The sequence below is a fragment of the Ictidomys tridecemlineatus genome, chromosome X, assembly GCF_052094955.1.
Source record: "Ictidomys tridecemlineatus isolate mIctTri1 chromosome X, mIctTri1.hap1, whole genome shotgun sequence".
Classification (NCBI taxonomy): domain Eukaryota; kingdom Metazoa; phylum Chordata; class Mammalia; order Rodentia; family Sciuridae; genus Ictidomys; species Ictidomys tridecemlineatus.
This window is the reverse complement of record NC_135493.1, coordinates 79,912,082-79,933,684: the sequence shown is the minus strand read 5'-3', so window position 1 is coordinate 79,933,684 and position 21,603 is coordinate 79,912,082. Positions and strand designations below refer to the sequence as shown.

The 21,603-nt window shown below is 46.1% G+C and overlaps 1 protein-coding gene across 4 annotated transcripts in view; it reads right to left on the bottom strand.

Moving 5' to 3' along the window:
• Iqsec2 (IQ motif and Sec7 domain ArfGEF 2) overlaps positions 1 to 21,262 on the bottom strand; it is an 83,599-nt gene extending 62,337 nt beyond the window's left edge. For 2 of the 4 annotated variants that reach the window (XM_021719801.3, XM_040281008.2), the window contains exon 1: positions 20,327 to 21,262. In XM_021719801.3, coding sequence (XP_021575476.1) covers positions 20,327 to 21,033 — 707 coding nt within the window. In that variant the 5' untranslated portion in view covers positions 21,034 to 21,262. The remainder of the gene's footprint in view (positions 1 to 20,326) is intronic. The other 2 variants (XM_021719802.3, XM_013364959.4) reach the window with 1 other exon arrangement.
• Positions 21,263 to 21,603: the final 341 nt, after the last annotated feature.

Genomic DNA, 21,603 nt, shown 5'->3' with positions numbered 1-21,603 from the left:
GACCCTGTCTCAAAATAAAAAATCGTTGGGGATGTAGCTCTGTGGTAAAGCACCTCTGGGACCAATCCCCAGTACAAAAAAAAAAAAATCCATGTATCAGAATGTCACAGTGGCATATCTTGGCATGGGCCTTTGTATTATCTATCTTGCTGGGTACTTGGCAGGAGTTTTCATTCCTTCAGTTCTAAGCAAAATTCTTGTATTATGTGTTTGAAAATTTTCTTCCTGCTGTTCCTCCATTTTCTATTTCTGGAACTACTATCGCTAGGTGGTAGAGTTCCTCAATTGATCCTCAAATTTTCTCAACTGTTTTCTCTTGTGTTGTCTTTCTCTTTATCTTGTTATTCTGCTTCCTAGGATATCTCCTTACCTTTTACTTTCTGATTCTACTGATTTATTTTTTATTTTGGCTCTGTTTTTAATTTCCCAGGTTTCTTCTCCTTCCTTCATTACCTCAATCCCTTCCAGTTCCTTACTTCCGTTTGTTTGGTAATTCCATCTGTTCTTCAGGTTGATGGTCTTCCTAAATGGCTTTGGACTATCTGATAATCTCTGGCTGCCTAGAATTTGAAGTGTTTTCTAAATATCACTTGTAGCCAGGAGTGGTAGAACATGCCTGTAATCTCAGTGACTTAGGAGACTGAGGCAGAAGGATTGCAAGTCCAAGGCCAACCTCAGCAAATTAGAGAGGCCCTAAGCAATTTAGTGAGACTCTGTCTCAAATTTAAAAAAAAAAGGGGGGGGGGCTGGGGATGTGGCTCAGGCGGTAGCGGCTCGCCTGGTATGCGTGCAGCCTGGGTTCGATCCTCACTACCACATACAGACAAAGATGTTGTGTCCACCAATAACTAGAAAATAAATATTTTAAAAATTCTATCAAAAAGAAAGGACTGCTAGATTTAAAAATAAATAAATAAATAAACTTTAAAAAAAAGAGTGTGTGGGGGGGCTTTGGATATGGCTCAGTGGTAAGCACCCCTAGGTTCAATCCCCAGTACTGCAAAAAAATAAAATTAAAAAAACCCCACATCAATAGTATTAAGGTTTAGTTTACATAAAATACACATAACTTAAGGATCTCTGGTTGATGATCCTTGGCTATCAGTTCCCAGAGCACTACAAACTGTGTAGCAGCTTTGGGTGCAGGTGGAACTTGCTAAAAAGTGAGCTTCACTAGGGGGTTACTGAGCTGAAGGCCTGTTTTTGTTGTTGTTGTTGGGAGACTCCCAAATGTCATCTCTTAGAGGCCTTTTTTCTGGGGTCTTTCAGTTTCCCTAGAGAATAATCCTTTGATCTCTTGTGTGCTCCTGACTTTGGTGTCCTGAAAATGGGGGAATGGAAAGAGGTTGGGGCCTTATCATTTCAGGTTGCAAACCCCTTTGCTTGCAGTCCTGTTTTACTCCATCTTTCACTGTGCCTTTTGTCCTCAAGCCCAAAGCTTCTTAACTTCAATTTCTCCAGAGAATCAACCTCCATCTGCAGGAATGGGGCTGCAGGTGGAGGGAGTCCCTGACTGGATGGGATTGGGGAAGAGCCAGGAGGAACAGACTGCCTACATTCCTCTATTCTTGGGTCCGTACCTTACTCTGCTTTCTGAAGTGTATAGTACCTCTGAATTCTGAGCATTGCTAGGTCCTCCTTGTGAAATAATTTACTTCTGGTCAGCATCCAAAACCTTACATGTTTCTGTTTTACTCCTTTACTCATATTTTGGTGGGACTTGGAAAAGCAATCAAAACAAATAAGGTTATTTTGTTTTGTTTTCGTGGTACTGGGGATTGAATCCAGGGGACACTTTACCACTGAGCCACATCCTCAGTCCTTTTGATTTTTTTTTTTTATTTTGAGACAGGATCTTGCTAAGTTGCCCAGGCTGGCCTCAAACTTATGATCTTCCTGTCTCAGCCTCCTGAGTAGCTGGGATTACAGGTGTGTGCCACCATACCTAGCTCAACTTGTGTTTAATTTGAAGCTTCTTTTCTTATTCCAGCCAACTCCTATTCATCCTCTATGACTCACAAAGGCACCACCTCCTCCAGGAAGCTTATGTTCATGTCCTCAGGATGGGTTAAGAGCCCCTCCTCTTTTCTCCCACAGTAGACTATTCTTGCTTCATCTCAACCAGGATCAAATTGTTCCAAAATTGTCCATTTTCATGCCCAACTCTCCCAGCAGACTGGGAATTCTTGGCAGTCCAGGGCTGTATCTCATTCCTGCTCATAACTCCAGCTCTCAGGGTTGGGTTTACAGATATACAAGGTGAACATGTTAGATTCAATGAATGAATGAATGAAATACTACAAGAATGGATCAGACCCTAACAGGGTCCATCTACAAAGGGAAATAAGCTGGATACAATTGTTCCTATATAAGGTCAGTTCTTTAAAAGCTGTAAGTTCCCTTAAAGCTGTATGTATAAGGAAGCCCACTGCAGCATAACTTAAATCAATGAAAAAATGGGCCCCACTTTTATGCCCCACATGCAGAGGATACTTAAGTACATCATAGCATATCCGCAATACTAAAAATGACAGTGAGGAAGAATATGCAATTACATAGGAAAATGTGCAAATGAGAAAAACAAGAAAAATATCACATGTGCAAAATCATTTCAAATACATGAAAAAATGCAAAGAATGAGGGAAATACACCAAATGTTCAGAGTGGCTGCCTCTCTATGTTGTAATTATGCATAATGCTTTTCTCCTCTACTTTTCCAAGGTTTTCTAAATTTTCTAATGGAAGAACACATTAAATATACAATTTGTTCAAAGATACTAAGAAATGAAGATAAGTATCCTGAGAGTACTCAGAACAAAATACTACAAAGAATACCCTAAGGGGCTGGGGTTGTTGACTCAGTGGTAGAGCACTTGCCTAGCAATGTGTGAGGCACTGGGTTTGATCCCCAGCACCACATATAAATAAATAAAATAGAGGTCCATTGACAACTAAAAAATATTTTTTAAAAAGAATGCCCTAAAAATCTATGTGCATATCCAGGGTTTACTGTGAAGGAAGCATTCCTGAGTAGCCAAAGATCTTGAAGGCCTAGTCCCATAGCACACCCCCACAGATACTCCCTTCACTGCAAGGCAGGAGCTAGCTCAGGAAAGAGAGGAAGAGGATCTTGGAGCCCAGTCTATTACAAGCCTCAATATCATAGGCTATAGTGAGAAACAGAGGCCCCTACACTGGGCCCCACTCTTTAGGGGCCCCTCCCCATAAATCAAAGTATCTGTGGGGTCAAGGAGCCATGTCCATTGGGATCTTTGGCCTATCCCTTCTAGATCACACTCCAAGGTACCCAGGACCCCAGAATTCCCTGCCCAGATTTCTTGAACTTACTTTCAGAAATTATGTGGTCTTATTATCCAGGTCCCTCTGTTAGGCCCAAGGGATGGCCAAAGGAGAAGGGGAGACAGACAGGCTGTGAGTATCTGAAGGTTACATATGAACCACTAGTGCAAAGAGAAGGGGGAGAACCAAGGGCTTTAAATGGTAGCTTGCCTAGATAGAGCCTGCAAATATAAAGGTGGATAAACCCAGAGAGCCCTGCAAACCTCAAGGTTTGCAGAAGGGCATAGCCTTGAGTGTTGGATAGATTTGGGTTCAAATTCATTCACTGGCTGTGCATCCATGGGTAAATCCATTCCCCTCTCTGAACTCAGTTTTTCCAACTATAAAAGGAATAATTCTGACTTTAGAGAGTTGTAGTGAGGCTTGGTGAATGACAATGGTTGGGAGCAGAGGCTTCAGTTCAGGGTTTAAATACCAATCTACCCCTCCTGGCTATGAGATTTACATCTCTAAGTCTCAGTATCTTATCAATATAATGGAGCTAAAAATATTACTAACCTAGGGTCACTGAATACCATATGATTATAAAAATATGTGATAACATTGGAAATGCTTAAATGAGGAAAAGGTTGCTTAATAATGATCATGCAGTCAGGCATGATGGCACACACCTATAATCCCAGCCTCTCAGGAGGCCGAGGCAGAAGAATTGCAAGTTCTAGGCCAGCCTGGGCAACTTAGCAAGACCTTGTCTCAAAATAAAAAATAAAAAGGATTGCAGATGTAGCTAAGTGGTAGGGCACTCCTGGATTCAATCCCCAGTATCCCCCCTACCACAAATGGTTGTGCAAATATTAGCTATGGTTGAGTTGACCAGGCCTTCTGTACATCCCATCCCCCTGCCTAGTTTTGCTTTTGTCCATGACACCACCATTTGACATACATAACTGCTTGTTTGTTTTCCATCCCTAACCCAACATACACACACTAGAATTTCAATTTCACAGGATAGAGGTTTTTATCTGATTTGTTCACTATTTCCAAGTGCCTGGAACAATGTGAGGAACACAGAAGGTGCTCTTCAAAAGTCGAGTGGCTGTCTGCAGTGTAGAAAAGGGGGAAAAGGCATTTAGCCATGGGAACAGCCAGAATAAAGGCAGAGAAACATAAAGAAGCCTAAATGCTTAGAGAACTCTAGATATTTCAATACAAATTGAGTGCAGGGTTAGGAAGGAAACAGAATGGCTAGAAAGATGAGTGGGGCTACAGCCTTAACCAAAGGAACATGCAAGAGCTCCCCTAGACCACAAGTGGTAGGAAGGCCTACTTGTGACAGCAAGGAAGTAAAAAAGCACTAAGGAGAGGTAAATATGTGTCCTGAGTTCAAGTACTACACAAGATGATGTGAAAAGTAAAAGAAAAGCCTTTAGAAAATTGATTCAGGTGGAGAGGAAGACTCCTTTCTCAGGGGCCCATTTGAGCCAAGAATTGGAACTAGAAATGGCAATAAGAAGCAGATTCCTACTGGATGTGATGATGCTATAATTCCACCTATTTGGGAGGCTGAGGTAGGAGGATCAAAAGTTCAATGCCAACCTCAGCAACTTACCAGGATGCTGTCTCAAAATAAAATAAAAAGGGTTGAACTCACAAGCACAAGGCCCTGGGTCCAATCCCCAGCACCACAAAAAAAGGGGGGGGGGAGTTGGGGATATAACTCAGTGGTAGAGCTTGCCTAGCATGCACCAGATACTGGGTTGTTTCCAGCAACACAAAAAATAGAAAAAGAAAAAGCAGGTACAGAGTGAGGTACAGTGGTATACGCCTATAATCCCATCTACTCAAGATAATGAGGCAGGAGGATCATGAGTTCAAGGTCAGCCTCAGCAACTCGGTGAGGCCCTAAGTAATTTAGCAAGTCCCCATCTCAAAAGATAAAAAAAACATAAGGGTTGGGGATGTGGCTCAGTGGTTAAGCACCCCTGGCTTTAATCCCCAGTATCAAAAAAAAAATCCATGTAATAATAAAGTTACTACTTATTTTGCATCTACAATGGTCTAGGACTGTGTGGAAGGTAGTCATTCTTTGTCTCCTTGTATGGATATGGAAACAGGTTCAGAGAAATACTGTGATTTACCCAGAGTCACACAGTTAATAAGCAGTGGAGTTGAGATTCAAATCTGGGTTTTTCTGACTCCAAAACCGGTGCTTTTAACTGCTACAGCTGCTGCTCCCTTCTGTCATACCAGAGCCAAACAGGGCTTCATCTCCCATACCAGCCTGTAAGCTTGGCCTTTCTTCCTCACCAGTCTCCTGTCTCTCCTCCACATAGCACGGCCTAGGGCCCTCCACACCAAGAACATTCACATTCAGGGAGTGCTTCTAGAAAAGACCATCACTCAAGGATGGAAAGGGGGAGAGCCCAAGAAGGAAGGTAGGAGTAGGCACAGGTATTACAGCCCAGATCAGATCAACACCGTGATGAGGGAGGGAGAGAGAGGAAGAAAGAGAGAGAGAGAGGGAGGGTGGGATGGGGGAGAGAGAGAGAGGGAAAAAAAAGCAAAGGAAAATGGAACTGGCTCTCCAGCCCTCCCTTCTTTCCTCCCTCTGCCTCCAGCAGAGGGCTGGAGGTTCAGCCATGATGGGAAAGAGAGTGGGTGGAAGGGGGAGCAGCTAGAGCAGCCGGCTGTTGCAGAAGTCTCAGTTCAGCCTCCAAACCCCCTCTTGTGTGCTCGGGGGCCCATCTCTGGCCCACCTGCTCCCACTGCCTGAGCAAAGAGGCTGGGCTGCTTTCCAAGCACCCAGCCAATCCTGGAAAAGCCCAGCTCATAGAAGACCAAGAGCCTCTTGAGTCACAGACAGGGCACCCAGAGAGGTCAGAGGGGCTGGCCCAAGGCAGTAGGAGGACTGGGGACAGAGCCCAGATGTGAAATCCTCAGCTGAGGCTCCCTTGACTGCATAGTCTAGGAAGCAGAGGCTGAGGAAAGGGATGCTCCAGGGCTGCTAAAGGAAGCTCATGACAGGGGTTGGGGCCAGTAGCAGTACAAGGCCCAAATGAGGCCATTCCAAGTTCGGCTATGGGGTAGGGGGGTTTACTAGTAGTTTTCAGCTTCAATCTGAGAGAGAGAGCAAAACAAATGTTTTTAAAAGTAGCTTTAGCTTAAGTTTATACCTCAATAGCAAAAAATGTTTATCTCCTTTCTCTCCCAGTGCCTCACTAAAATGAAAGAGAAGCAATAAAACAAAGTATGAACTCATATCAGGGAAGAGAATCGCAGAGAGTGGTATCAGTAAGATGAGAGATTTCAACAAATTTCTGGGAGCAAAAAAGTAAACAAAAGATTACCTGCAGTTGAAGGAGAGCCAAGGACACCATGTAGGGGGTTACAATTGAAGAGGGAGCCAGTCAGGCCAGCAGAGGCCAAGAGAAACTCCAGACTTGGCAATGGTAGGTAGTAGGGAGGGTAGAAATGATCATGAGGCTCAAGACAGGGGATAAACTGAAGGTGAGTATATAAATCCTCCCTTCCCTGCTACCCCAATCACCAGACCCAAGACCTAGGCCACTCAATATTTGCCCCTAGGCAAAATATCAGAGGTCTCCTTGATGAAGAAATTAAATTATGGGATGAATTAAGGTGGCCTCCAAATAGAGTGCTTATCATTCTGGTATTTGGGAAGCACCCATGATGACAACCAACTCCCTGTTGGCCCACCAAAATAAAACCAGCAAGTAGAGAAGTGAGCCGGGGTATAGATGGGTCAATGAGACTTTCTACTAACTCATTTATAAGCTATAAAATAGAAAATAGGAGAGAAAAGATAAACAGCCTAGAGAACCAATCCAGGATGTTCAACATCAAATAACAGACATTCCAGAAACAGAAAACAGAAAAAATGAAGGGGAATAATTATCAAAGATATAATGTAAGAAGAGACAAGGCCTTCAAATTGAAAGGGCTCCCTGAGTACCAAGTATGTGGAAAAAAAGACCTCATCTGAGTGCCGGATAAATCAGTGTTTGATCTATAAAAACTGACCATGTCCTTTGTAAAACAGTCATACCATTTATGATATGAGCACTTTTCTACATGCATATTATATTTTAGAATGAAATGTTACAAATTCCTCTCCTAAAAATCTCTAAGTAAAATGATATTCCCAAAAGATGTGCTATGATTATCCCATGATTTCAATAAACTCCACAAACAGGAAGATAGTAAGTAAATTAAATAAATAAAAAGGCAGAAAGAAAAGGAAAGAAAGTCCTGGTTCAAATAAAGTAAAAGGTGATGCAATTTTCATCAATTGTTAGAATATAAGAAAGGAAACGTCACTTCATCTTGATGTTCCTAGTAGTACAGATATTATGACAGCAGAACTATGGGAAATGAGGTACAATTATAGTACACTATTTGGCCCTACACTGAATAATAGTGACATAGTCATAACTACATAAACATATTGTATTGGTGGTCAATCCTTATAATTAGTCTCTCTAGATAAAGCAATGAAGACCTGATTATTTTTATAGCAAAGAATGATAATGTACTCAATTTAGTGAGGCCCTGTCTTAAAATAAAACAAAGGGCTAGGGATGTAGCTCAGTGGTAGAGCACTTGCTTAGCATATGCTAGGCCCTGAGTTCAATCCCCAGTACAAAAAATAAATAAATAAAATAAAGGGAGGAACGGTGAAGGAAAGGATGGAACAATAATATCTATGTCTTGCAAAGCAACTGATCAAGAAATATTATGTAAACCCAGAAAATTGTAGGAATAGGAAATCACAGTTTAAAATACTATCTAATAAAGTTACAAAGGTAACCAAGAGAGCATACCAAATAGTAACATAACAATAGAAATTTGAGACGGGGGAGAGAAAGAGCAAGTGTTGCAAACAAGCTAAATTATCATTTGTCACAGAAGCAAGAGGTCAAGAGATAATGTTCAAAGCTGATAAATGAAGAAATAACTGTTGAAGCACGTTATTTAGAGATATGAAGTTATCACCAGAAAAACAAAATGATAAAAGTAGTTACATCTTGGGGCTAGGAAGTGAGAGGCGGGTAGACTTTAGGTGTTTTGTTTTGTTTTGTTTTGTTTTGTTTTGTTTTGTAGTGATGGGAATCAAACCCAGGCAAGTGATCCTCCTGCCACATTCCCATCCCCAAGAAGGTTTTATTTTTAACTGTACAAGTCCTTACTATTTGCCTTTTTAAAATTGTGTATGTATGATGCTCTCACTTACATGTGGAAGCTAAAAAGTTGATCTTACTAGGCACCACACCACCTGAGTTGCCTCCCGGTGACTCAGGAGGCTGAGTGAGGCAGGAGGATTCCACATTCAAAGTCAGCCTTAGCAACTCAGCAAGACTTTTAGCAACTTAGTAAGACATTGTTTCAAATAAAAAAATAAAAAGGATTGGGGATGTGGTTCAGTGGTACAGCATCCCATCCCTGGGTTCAACACCCAGTACACCCCCAACAATAATAATAAAAGAAAGAAAAAACAAAATAAAAAAAAATTGATCTCACAGAAGTAAAGGACAGAATAATGGTTGCAGACACTGGGGAGGGCACCAGAGGAGAGGGGAATAGAGAGAGAATGATTAATGGGTATAAAGATGCAGGTGGATATGAGTCCTAAGTTCTAATGTTCTATAGGCAGAAGGATAACTATGGTTGACAACAATTAATGGAACATTTCAGATTAGTAGAAAAGAGTTTGAATGTTCCCCACACAAACAAATCATAAATGTTTGAAGTGATAGATGTACTAATTAACCTCATCTGATCATTAAATATTATATACATGTATACTGTGCCCATATATACATACAATTACCATGTGTCAATTAAAAATAAAAATGCATTTTAAAAAATTATGCATATATGTTGCTTTTTTTTTTAGTACCAGGGATTGAACCCAGGGTTGCTTAACCACTGAGCCACATCCCCAGCCCTTTTTGTTTTTTGAGACAGGGTCTCACTGAGTTAAGTTACTTAGGGCCTCACTAAACTGGCCTCAAACTTGTGATTCTCCTACCTCAGCCTCCCAAAACACTACGATTATAGGCAATGTGCCACCTTGTGTGTGTGTGTCTGTGTGTATGTGTGTGAGACAGAGAGAGAGAGAGGGAGAGAGAGAGACAGACAGAGACAGACAGACAGAAATGAGGTCTTATTATGTTATCTATGCTGCTCTTGAATGTGTGGGCTCAAGTGATCATCCTGCTTCAACCTTCCAAGTAGCTGAGACTAGTGCAGTGATTTTATTTAATTTCTAAAAACAAGTCCTTTCGGGGGGGCTGTGGTTGTGGCTCAGTGGTAGAGTGCTCACGTAGCACATGTGAGGCCCTGGATTCAATCCTCAGCACCACATAAAAATAAATAAAATAAAGGTATTGTGTCCAATTACAACTAAAAAATAATTTTTAAAAAAGTACCTATGTGGTACTTTAAAAAAAAAAACAAGTATCCTACACTATACATAAGAAATATAAAGGGGATGATTCTGGATGACCAGAGGTCCTGTTCTCCAAGCTTTGCTTCTTTTTAAAGCAGAAGCAAGAGAGGTAGGTAAGGGATGACACACTGATAAGGTTTAGCTCCTACAACCATCCATGGAGGTACTTCCTCAGCTGACACAGCCTGCACCACCCTCTGGTCCTCTTTAAATCTCACCATCCTCAATCCAACCTCTCCAGCCTTCCATTCATTCAACTATTTACACCTATTAGTTATTTATACCTGCTTGAGTCACAAAGGATTTGAAGTTGCTCACTCCAAGAACACACATAAGGACAGAATGTAGAAATTGAACTACAAAATAAGATCTCAGAAACAGAGATCAACAAAGATGCTAGAGCTGTACTTCAAATTAACTGGTGGTAGAGGCAAAAAGCAAGATACAATGAAATGTGACAGCCTCATATTAGGAAAGAGGAAATAAACCAGGTTTCAGAGGAAGGAAACTTTGCCTCACACTGGATTCTTCAAGTCATTGTCCATGAGAGATTTCATGTAAGAGAAGGAAAACAGATATTTATTAAACACGTGTAAATAACAGGGAATGCCATTCAAATTGTTTTGGTTCATCTTAAGAGATGGGCATTGTTGTCCCATTTTATAGATGAGAAAACAAAAACTCAGAAAAGGTAAAATGATTTTGCTGAGGGCATGCAGCAGATTGGGGTAGAATCTGGATTAAATCCAAGTCTGTGTAAAAAGCTCATTATTTGTGCATCATACCACAGGGCCCCAAAACAAAGACAGCTAGGCGAGAGATTCCCTGCCCAAGGCTATGGGGACACACTAATAATCCATGCAGTCTCTCTTCCTTTATGAAAACAGAAAGAGGGGGACAAGCTTGGGTCTGGGTCTAGAAATTGCCCCTGAGTTGCCTCAGTTACATCTAAATGAGCTACCTAAAGGAGAAATCAGCAGAAAGAAGGCCAGGCCTGGGCTGGGTGGGGCAAGAGAACCCTGGGTTCATGCCCTAGCTCTGAATCCAGCAGCTGTGATTTCTAAAGATACAGAACAGAGAAAAGGGTCTGTGTGCCATCTAAGCTAGAGCCCCTTTATGCAATGCCTTCCCTTCATCACCTCCTCTCCAACAAGTCACCCAATCTTGTTGGAGTTCTGGTTTTGTCACGTGTACAACACAAAAATAATGATCCCCGACACCTTCATAAGATTTCAAGGCAGGAAATGGCACATTTAAGGAAAGATGCTTTGAATACTGGCATTAGTACTAGAGCAATTCTTCCATTCAGAGCTCTCACACCTTGTACGGCCTTACACAAGTGCTTTCTCTCCCCGGGCCTCAGTCTTCTCACCTGTAAAAACGAATGCCTTGAGCTGTAGGATTTTTCAGGACCCTTCCACCTTGAAGTTTCTTGACTTCGATGCTGGTATCATTATAACCCTGATGCTCCTCTGAGCACCTGCAGTGGCCTGTGCTTCCATCCATCACAGCACTTGTCAGTATGTTGCCATCATCCGTCTTCCCCCATGGTGATCTGTACTGCCACTGCCAAGCATCTTATTGTCTCTCATGTCTCATCTAGACTGTTGCACCAGCCTCCTCACTGCATGTCCTTCAATTTTTCTTCCAATCTGCCCTCCAGGGGCAATCTCTTCAAAACATGACTATCCATGTGCCCCCTCCCTGTCATGTACAATGGATATACCTCCTTCCAGCTTAAATCCCCATGCTGGCTTCCGGTTTCCAACAACATAAACCTCCTGATGCTGTTCTTCAAGAATCCTCGTGATCCAGGCTGGCCAGCTCTCCAGGCTCCTCTCCAACCCCACCTGCCTCCCAGGTGGTTCTCAAATTTATACTAAACAGACAAAAGTGCTTCTTCTCCAAACACATACCCTATAAATTTACCTTACCTCTCTCCCCTTTTTCTTTCCCTTTTTTTTTTTTCAGGCACTGGGGATCGAACCCAGGGGTACTCTACCACTGAGCTACATCCAAGCCCTTTTTATTTCATTTTGAGACAGGGTCTCATTATGTTGCCCAGACTGGCCTTAAACTTGCAATCCTCCTGCCTCAGCCTCCCAAGCCACTGCTATTACAGGCATATGCCACCTACAGTGCCCAGCACTCACCCTCCCTTTTGACCCCAGCACACTGTATCTCTTCATCTAGCCAATTTGTAGTTATCCTCTGATCCTTAGCTCCAAGAAGCCTTCCCCTCACAATCTGGGTAGATGTCCCTCCTATGGGCAACTTTGGCCCCCTGAGTTCCCCAAGCATAGCACACTGCACTCCACATTACAATTGTGTTTCCACAACCATCTTCTCCACCCAACAATGAGTGCTCTGAGGCCAGGAACTGTATAATACAAATCACAGAACTCTCTGCCTGCGAGGGTACAAGACACAGCATGATACTCACTGCACTGACCTCTTTCTCAGAAATGTGGTGAGCTCCCACTTGGCTTGTCCTTTCTGCCCTCCCTTTACACAGAGCTTTGTGAAGTTACCATTAATAATAATGCTTAATGCTGAGGAAACACAAACTATGTGCTGAGCACTTCAACTATGTCATCTTATTTAATTCTGACAATAATGATGAAACCAGGCACAGTAGTATACACCTGTAATCTTAGGGAATTGGGAGGCTAAGGCAGAAGGATCAAAAGTTTGATGTCAGCCTCTATAACTTAGTATATATGCTGTCTCAAAATAAGAATTAAAATAATAAGAGCTGGCAATGTAGTTCAGTGGTAAAGGATCCCTGGGTTCAATCCCCAGTACTAGGGGAAAAAAATAACCATGATGAGATGGATTGTTTGTGAAGTGGCTAACATATCAGACATGCAGTTGTGTGAGATGCCTCTCTGTTTTATAAGGAAATTTGGGGTAAGTAAAAGTTAGTACTTTTCATACATATATAATGACAACAATTCTAAAGTGAGAAAAACATTGCTTTGATCCAGATAAGTATGGTACACTGTATCCTAGGATCCATTAAGAAATCATAAGGCCTACACAAGTAGTCATATTACCCCTTTCAAAAGGTATAAAAATCCCATAGCTCCACTGGGCGTGGTGGTGCACACCTGTAATCCCAGTGACTTGGGAGGCTGAGGCAGAAAGATCACAAGTTTGAGGATAGGCTAGACAATTTATCTCAAAATAAAATAAAATAAAAGGGCTGTGGATGTAGCTCAGTGATAGAGCACCCCTGGTTCAATCCCCAGTACCAAAAAAGAACAAAAAAACCCCATAGCTCCAATATAATTACTATCAATTAATAATAAACTGTTCAGTTTTTTTAAAAAACCATATAGCTCCAAGGAAATGCACGTGGTATTAGTGAAATGGTACCTCTTATGTGATAGGAGCGATAAATTTACAGCTCAGATGTTACACAAACAATTGTGATGGGCTGTGTAGCTCTGGCTTGTCATCTTTGTTTTGAAAAGGATGTGATGCGGAGGTCTTCTTGTTGTTGTTTTATTTGCTATGCTCCGCCTCTAGGGGGCAGGGCAGCTCCATCTAATATTTTTCCATCCTCAACCTTCAGCTTTCCAGACTGATCAGGACCCTGACAAGTATGAGAAGCAGCCAGGAAAGTTTCTGATACATTTTTATGGTGAGGGGTAGGGGCAACATGAATATTACATATCAAAAAAATACACTAGAATCTTTGTTTCCTACTGGAAAAAAGTGAGGTTCCGAAAGTGATGTGATGCCTAGAGTCACAAGAAGTCCTCCCTCCAGGGCACCACACTTTATCTGAACACTAAGATTCCAGGGAGCTTAAGTATTAAGCACTTGGGAATGAATTGCCCCATGTATATGCTTTCAACTTGGATGCCTGGAGACAGACTAAATACCACGGGGAAGTTAGGGTTGCTAGCAAATCATCTTGCCCTAAAGAGTTCCCTCAAGGGAGGAAATAAGTCATTTATTCATCACTCTTCCCCATGACCAATGTTTATTATCCTTCCAGGGAGTACAGCAGGAAATGAGCCAGAGGGTTCAGGTCTTATTCCCACCCCAAGACACTGTGGCTAGCCCAGGACCTGAGCTTGGTAAAGATTCAATGGAGCCAGGCACAGTAGCACATGCCTGTAATCTCAGCAACTCAGGAGGCTGAAGCAGGAGGATCTCAAGTTCAAAGCCAGCCTCGGCCACTTAGTGAGGCCCTGAGCAACTAAGCGAGATCCTGTTTCTAAATAAAAAAGTAAAAAGGGCTGGGGATGTGGCTCAGTGGTTAAGCACCCCTGGGTTTAATATACCCAGTACCAAAAAATAAATAAAATTTTTTAAAAGATTCAACAGATATGGGGGTGGGGGGCACACTGGTAATTCAATGATAAAGCACTTGCCTAGCTTGCGTAAGGCCTGGGTTCAATCCCTAGCACTGCAAGAAAAATAAATATGATGTATAAATTAGCAACTTCTCACTGGGCTGGGTGACTGCACACAGGTCCTAGGTGAGCCTCTATCCTCTATTCAGAAAAGAAGATTTTACATCAAAAGTCAAGACCATGGCAAGACACAGCCATAGCATGGTAGAAAGAGATAACAATGAGCATATTGGCCTGTATGTCTCTAAAGGCTCATCCAACTCTGCTTCTCTGTCACTCTATGAATTGGGAGACTGGTGGGTATGAGAAGCAGAGAGAACAAAGGCCAGATGACTTCAGAGTGCATGAGGAAAAAACACCAAAAAGCCAGTATAATTCTAAAGTTGTCATTTCTCTCAAAGGGAGTTCCAGAAGAGAGAAAAAAAATGAGGTACCCTTGGCATTAGTTCACCAGGACTTAATGAGTCATTCATTTGTCTAGTCAGCTTTGATTGAACAGCTACTATGTTCTGTGCTGTGCTGTGTATTTCCAAGCTTTTTCATTCCTTCACTCATGCCCCCAGTACCTATACATACAACATACATATGACACACAATATACACTCAATATATGTCAGTTAAATATGAATCCTTTGGGGCGCTCTCAGTCTACTGGAGGAGACACAAGATGTAAACAACCCTTAAGGTATAAAAAGGGGAAGACTGTTCCTTAAAACTGTTGGGGATAAACTGAACATCCTTCGGGACTATCAAATAAACATGGGAGAGGTGACAGCTAAGGTCAGTTCAGGAACCAGACAGAGCAGTCTGGGAGAAGGGAATAGCATAATCCAAGATCCAAAGGCTATCAAAAGGCCTGGGTGGGCTAATGACAGGGCACACCAGCCAGGGTGGCTGGAGCATATTCTGTCAGAAAGAGACTACAAAAAAGATGAGAAATGGAAGTTGGGGTCAGATCCCTAAGAAGACCATGGACTACGGGTGAAGGAATTTGCAGGCCAGAGAGTGGAAATATTGAAGCCAGAGCAAGATCTATTAAGAGATTATGGCAGGGGCTGGGGTTGTGGCTCAGTGGTAGAGCACTTGCCTAGCATGTGTGAGGCACTGGGTTCAATTCTCAGCACCACATAAAAATAAATGAACAGAATAAAGGCCCATTGACAACGAGAGAGAGAGAGAGAGAGAGAGAGAGAGAGAGAGAGATACAGACACACTATGGCAAAGATGAGGAGGTGATTATGAGTGGGAACTTGCCTTGCTTCAAGCAGTAGTCCTGGGAACTCTGTAGGGGAAAACCAGAGCCTCATTTGGAGTGGCTCTGATGTCCTTAAACCCAACCTGCAGGAGGGGAAAAGTATTCTACAGAAATGGGAACCAGACAGTTCCAGGCCCTATCCAGCTGTGCAACCTCTGGCAGGTCACTGCCTCCATCTGATCCTCATTTCCTCATCTGAAAAATGAGGCTGATAGCATCCACCTGGCAGGGATTCTATGTGAAAATAAGACAAGAAGTAGTACTGCCTTATGGGTAAGAACTCCATGAACCCTGGATCCCCACCACCTGGGCTCCTTCAGGCTCCCATTTAGCTCCTTCACAGTTCTGTCACTTATTTATTAACTGATCTTGGGTATGCCAGCCAACCTTTCTGAGCCTCAGTTTTCTCATCTGTAAAATGGAGTTAATAACAATTTCTACATGAAAGGCTTGACATGAAGACAAAATAAATTACTACATGGAAAGTGTTTAAAACAAACAGGACCTGGCACACAGTAAGTACAGTAGAAAATGTTAGCTATTATTCTATAAAACCACATAGTATACTACCTGTAATACAGAAGGCTGAGACTGATTCAGTACCTGTGTGGCCTCTTTACCATGCTCCAGGCATTTACTATGCTCCCAGCAAACCCAGAGGCCATGGTAGGCAGGATAACAGAGGAAGAAAAGGTAGAAAGCAGGTGGCAAGCCTGAGTCTGGTGTCTTCCTCGCAATCCCCCCGTTGGATACCAGGTACCACCCACCCTTCTTCAGAGCCCCTTTCCCCACTGCCTAGGTCCCTGGCTTGGCCTTCCCTGATTCCTCCATCTTCGAGAAATTCCATTCCTCACCACCTTTGCTACTCATTTGGTTCTGAGCCCCATCTCTATGGCATGAACTGGGCCTGCAGACTTGTTTCCCTGGCCAATGAGAGAGGGGCTCTTCAAGCGCCATAAGCATGGTGGTTTTTGCTCAGCCTGGTGGCCCCTCCTGTTCTGTGCATACAGCCAAGAAATATTTGTGGATGACAACTCCATTCTTGCCCCAGATCTAGACAGAAAAGCAAGACTCCTCTAATTCTCATTAAACTCAACATTATCATTTCCTCCCACACAAGCATGATGCTCATAACACAGTGTGTGGGGGGGATATAAATGGTTTTCCCTGTTAGGGGGTGGGAGAAACCCCCCTGAGAAAAGAAACCAAGACCCCAAAGGAGACAGGCTTCTCCAGAGCCTCTCCTTGGGCTGAGTCTCTCCCCTGCTTCCTCTCAGTAGCCTCAGTCCCTGCAGGGAGCACACCAGCACCCCACTGCCTGCGGAGGACAGCCTGGCAGCCAAACAGTAGACCACGCATTGCCCTGGCTGTCAAGAACACCAGGTTGGTCCCTCCGGCTGCTGTCCCCAAATGTGAGCCAGCTTGTGAGGTGGGTGGGGACAGAGGATGGAGAGTTACCACCATACCAGCTACAGCCTACCACCACCTACAGCAGAGCCAGAGCTGGGCCCATGCAAAAAGCGTGGGAAACACAGCTCTCTTCAGCATGGGGTACTCTACAGTGGCCCCCTCAGAAGGGGCCCTGAGCATTCCTGTAAATCATTCCAGGTGCCAGAACTGCAGGGGGCCAGGCTAGATCAACAAGGAAAGCTGAGCTCTTCTCTGATAGTGGCAGGATGGTGGAGTGGGGGTGACAATTCCAGGTAAAAAGATCTGAGCATTAGTTAAGACCAACAACTACTAGACAAATCAACAAAACCCTCACAAACAGAGGACCAGAGACCAGAAGGATGCAGGGACTCATCTAGCTCTATACTGCACTAGGAAGGCCACACCCAGAGCACAGCAGAAGGGATACTGGCATCCTGGAACCTGTCCAGAAGTGACAGTGTGGGAGGATGTGGGAGTCCTGGATGGCTGATATGGATGGTGACGGAAATGACAGCTGATGTCCAATGCAGGGAAAGGAAAGTCCACAGGATCAGGAGTCTGTCTTATTAGTAGCATGAACTCAGTGGGCTTTGCTTCTCGAAGCCCTCAGTTTCTTCTGCTATAACATGTGGATTGCGGTGACAAATGCCCAGGGTCATTGGGAGGGCTAAAGAAAATCCCTAGGCAGAGTGGCCCCCAACAAGCTGCAGCTCGGCCCAAGGCCCCGTTCTCCCCTCTTCATCCAGCAGAGGGAGCCCAGGGACCAGGAGCGCCCAGCTCTGCCTGTCCTCCCCCAATGCTGCAGCCTCTGCTGCTGAACTCCCACCCTGCCTGCCCGCGCTTCCAGCAGCAGCCTTCTCACCCACTCCTTACAAACCCAGAAAGGCCTAGCAGGGGAGTCACTTAACAGCAGCAGCAGTGGCACCAATGGCTACTGCACTGCCAGGTACTCTTAATGCCTTGCTGGGAGGAGAGTAGAAGAGGGGAACAATATTCCTTCCTCCCTGTCAACTCCCCCACTCATCCCAGACTCATCTCCTCCAACTCAAACCTTGCAGATACCTAAGGCTCTTCTGGCCTCTCCCAGTTCAGTATCTACCTGTCCAGGACCCAAGGCCAAGACACTCCTAGGGGTTGGAGAACACTCATGAACAAATAACGTGCCTTGGAGACAGACACACTTGGGTTCTAGTCCCAGCTCCATTAGCAACTAGTAGCATAACCTTGAACAAGGTTCCTTCACATTGCAGCCTCAGTTTTGCCATCTCTAAAATGGAATTGCTAATAATCACTGCACAAAACTTGTTGTGAAGACTAAAAGAGGTAATCAAGGATGCGTGAATAGTTAATATGTGGTTAGGAGAGAAATTCAAAGTACGATCTAAATCCCTTTATTAATCCAGTAGGAAATGTGAAACAAGGATATGCAATGAGCGACCTGGAAGGTGCACAAAAAGATGGAACAAGAGGCAAGCCCTCAAGGATGCCACAAGAGCAAATGGGCTTCCAGCCAGCCAAGAGATTCAGACTTGTGTCTTCAGGATAGAGAATGTGAGGGCAATGGAATACTGGAATTGAGGAAGACCCAGATCATTTCACTGGGCTTAATACCCCATTCGGGTCTTATACTTTCTCCAGCTCTCCTGGATCCCCACCAGGCCTCTGCTGGACATGTACAGCCAGCTGCCACCCCCACACCTTGAGGCAATCTACTGCATCACCAGTGGCCAGGTTGTAAAGTTCTTCCTGATTTTATCTCAAATGTCCCCACTGTTCCTGCTTCTGCTCCCTGGAACCATACATAATGAAGCTGCTCCCTCTGTTACAAGCCTGCCCCCTCTAGAAAAGTCTTCTGCAGTCAGATTCCAGGACCACAATGCCCCCACCCAACCATAGCCCTCTCCTAAACAGGCCCTGATCTCCCTGCATCTCTCTTCCAGTGTGGTGCCCCATGGTGTACATGGTCAGTCCTCTGCAACTGGGCTCCCAGTAGCTCTGCCTGGGCAGGCAAGCCTATTCCCCTGGCCCCCAGACTACCCTGGAGCAGTCTACACCAAGACTCAGCTGAGGGTGCGCTGCAGTGGAGCCCAGCCGAGCCCTCACGCTGCAGCTGCTGCTCCTGGGGCCCAGCCATCTCAACCCAGCACCCCAGCCTGCTGCCTCACCACGGGGGAGTTGCAGAGAGCTGTCTCCCAGCAGATTTCCTGAGGCAGAAGGCTTCCCCACCCCCAGCCCAGCCTCCAAGAGACACTCCACTGGTTGTGGCACATGGTAGGACCAGCTGAGCAGTGAGAGGAGGGGGAAGCCTGTCCATTCGCTAGAGGACTTCAGGCTTGCTCTGTAGTGTGGCTGGATTAGTCAGAGAACCATGGAATCTAAGCTGGAGGGGTCCTTAGAAAGCATCCACAGCAGACCTCACCTTTAAAAAAGACATAGGGGAATTGATGAACTGAGAGAAGAAGGGACTCAGTCAAGGTCACAAAGCCAATCTATAGAGAGCTATAGCAGAGCTGGAAGGGTAACCCAGGTCTCCTAACTCCCAATTCAGTATTCTTTCCAATACAGCAGAAAAGCAATAAGGGAGCCTTTAGGGCATCCCCCTGAGCCTGCACGCCCTTGACTCTCAGCCTGATATGTTTATCCCAACCAGCAAATGATGAGATCTACATGGAAAAAGTGGACCCAGCCCATGTCCCACCAACCCAGAAGATATTGCCAAGGTGTCCCAAATAGACACACAGACCCCAGCACAGGAACTGGAGCCGATCCAACAGAGGGGAAATCTGTAGGCTTCCCTTCCTGGTAGGGCTCTTTAAATGGGTGTTGTTTTTCTTGAAGGGTGGAGAGGGGGTGGACTTTGAGGAACTAGCCAAGGGCCTGGCCTCCATCTTTGCTCCCCCATCTTTGCTCCCCCCCTGGCCAGGATGTGCTGCAGTTCCCCTCAGAGGGATGTCTCAGCTTCCAGCAGCCATTCTGGTCCCCACCTGCCTCTCTGGGAAAGGATGGAGCGGAGGCCAGAGACCAACAGGGGAGACAAGATCAGGCGAAAAAAGGAAAAAAAAAAAGAAAAAAGAAAAAAGAAAAAAAAAGAAAAAGAAAAGAAGGGGGTTCCTCTTCCTTGGGGCTCTGAGTTGACACCATCACTGACAATAAAAACCCCAAGCAGCACAGCCAAAATAAATAAATAAATGAAAACCCATCCTCTGGCAAGGATGCAGCTACGGGTTGAAGAAGTGGAGGGGGGGGGGGCGGTGATGACTGCTCTAGTCCCTCACTGGCAGCGGTACTGGGAGAAGAGAGATGCCTGCACTCATCTGGCCAACCCAATGTGCCCTGGCCAGGGAAAGGGTGTTGGCTGGACGAGGAGAACCTGGCTTCACCCGGTTGGGACAGGAGAAGAGGACATGGAATCAGACACGAGCTTCTTACTTTATCAGCCGGACAAGTTGGAGAGGGAGCTAACAGGGGAAGAGCGGGAAGTGGGGGTACAAACACATTCCTTACTTTCTCTGGAGGGTTGTAGCCGGGCTGGTGCTGGTACTGGTGCTGTGGCCTCCGCCAGCACCAGGGCTGGAGCTCCTTGATGCGCCACGGCTCAGCTGGCCCCGCTCCCGCGGTGGCCGCGGCCCCACGCCCACCGTGGCGGAATAGCCGGCTTCCTTTTCGCGGCCCGGGTGCGCTGGCCCGGCCTCCCGCCCGCCACGCTCGCGACCCAGGGCTGGGTTCTCGTGGTGCAGGTGGCACTGGGCCACGTCGCGCTCACGGGCTGTGTAACCGGTAGTGTCCTGGAGCGGATAGGAGGCGTCCCGCTCCTTGTCCCGATACACAGCCTCCCGGTTCTGGTAGGCGCCGTCCCGGTTCGGGTAGCCCACGTCCCGAGCCGCCTGGTGGAACTGACTCTCCCGCAGCTCGCGGTGGTGGAACTGGGTCTCGCGCAGGTTCTGGTACTGGCTCTCTCGGCCGGGGCTGTCCCGCGCGCTGTGGGGGTCCCGGTGCAGCTCCCCGCGGTGCAGCTGGCTCTCCTCCCTCAGGTCGCGGTTCTCCTGGGTGAGCTGGTCCAGCTGGCCCTCCAGCTCTTCGATGCGCCGCCGCTGGGTCTCCAGCAGCTGCTGCTGGCTTTCTATGATGTTGTTCAGCTCCAGCAGGTACTCCACCGCCCGATTGGGGCTCTCGGATCCCGGGCCGCCGGGGGGCCCCGACCCCGCCTCCATCCTGGCGGCCCAGGGGCAGGGGAAGGGGCAGGAGAGCCCAGTCCCCGCTCGCTCACGGCGCCACCCTCCCCCGGGCCCAGCCGGGGGAGGGGGCCGGCGGGACGCGAGGGCGCGCACCGGGCTTGAGGGCCCGGGGGCCCGGGGGGGCCCGGGAGACAGCGCTGGGGCCGGCGGCACGGGGAGCAGGAGCTGAGGCTGCCGCTGCCGCCGCCGCCGCCGCCGCCACCGCCACGGCTCGGGAGGACGCGGCCCACGGCGCTCCGCCCGCTGCGGAGTCACTGCGCAGCGCGGCCGCGCGGGACCGCCCCGGCCGCCGGCCCGCCCCCCGCCCCTGCCCCCACCCTGCTCGCCCGGCCCGCCCCCGCGCGCCCCACCTGCAGCCGCCACCCGCACCCGCAGCTGGACCAGCCCCAAGGCACCGGCGCCCGGCCGGGGCCAGCCCCATCACATCCTGCAGGAGATCTCTTCATTCCACCCACCAGTCCCAGGGTCCTCACTTCACAAATGCAGCCTAAAGAATCTCTCCTTATAACCAGGTTCCAACATCTCTCTGGGGTTCGCCAGGCCCAG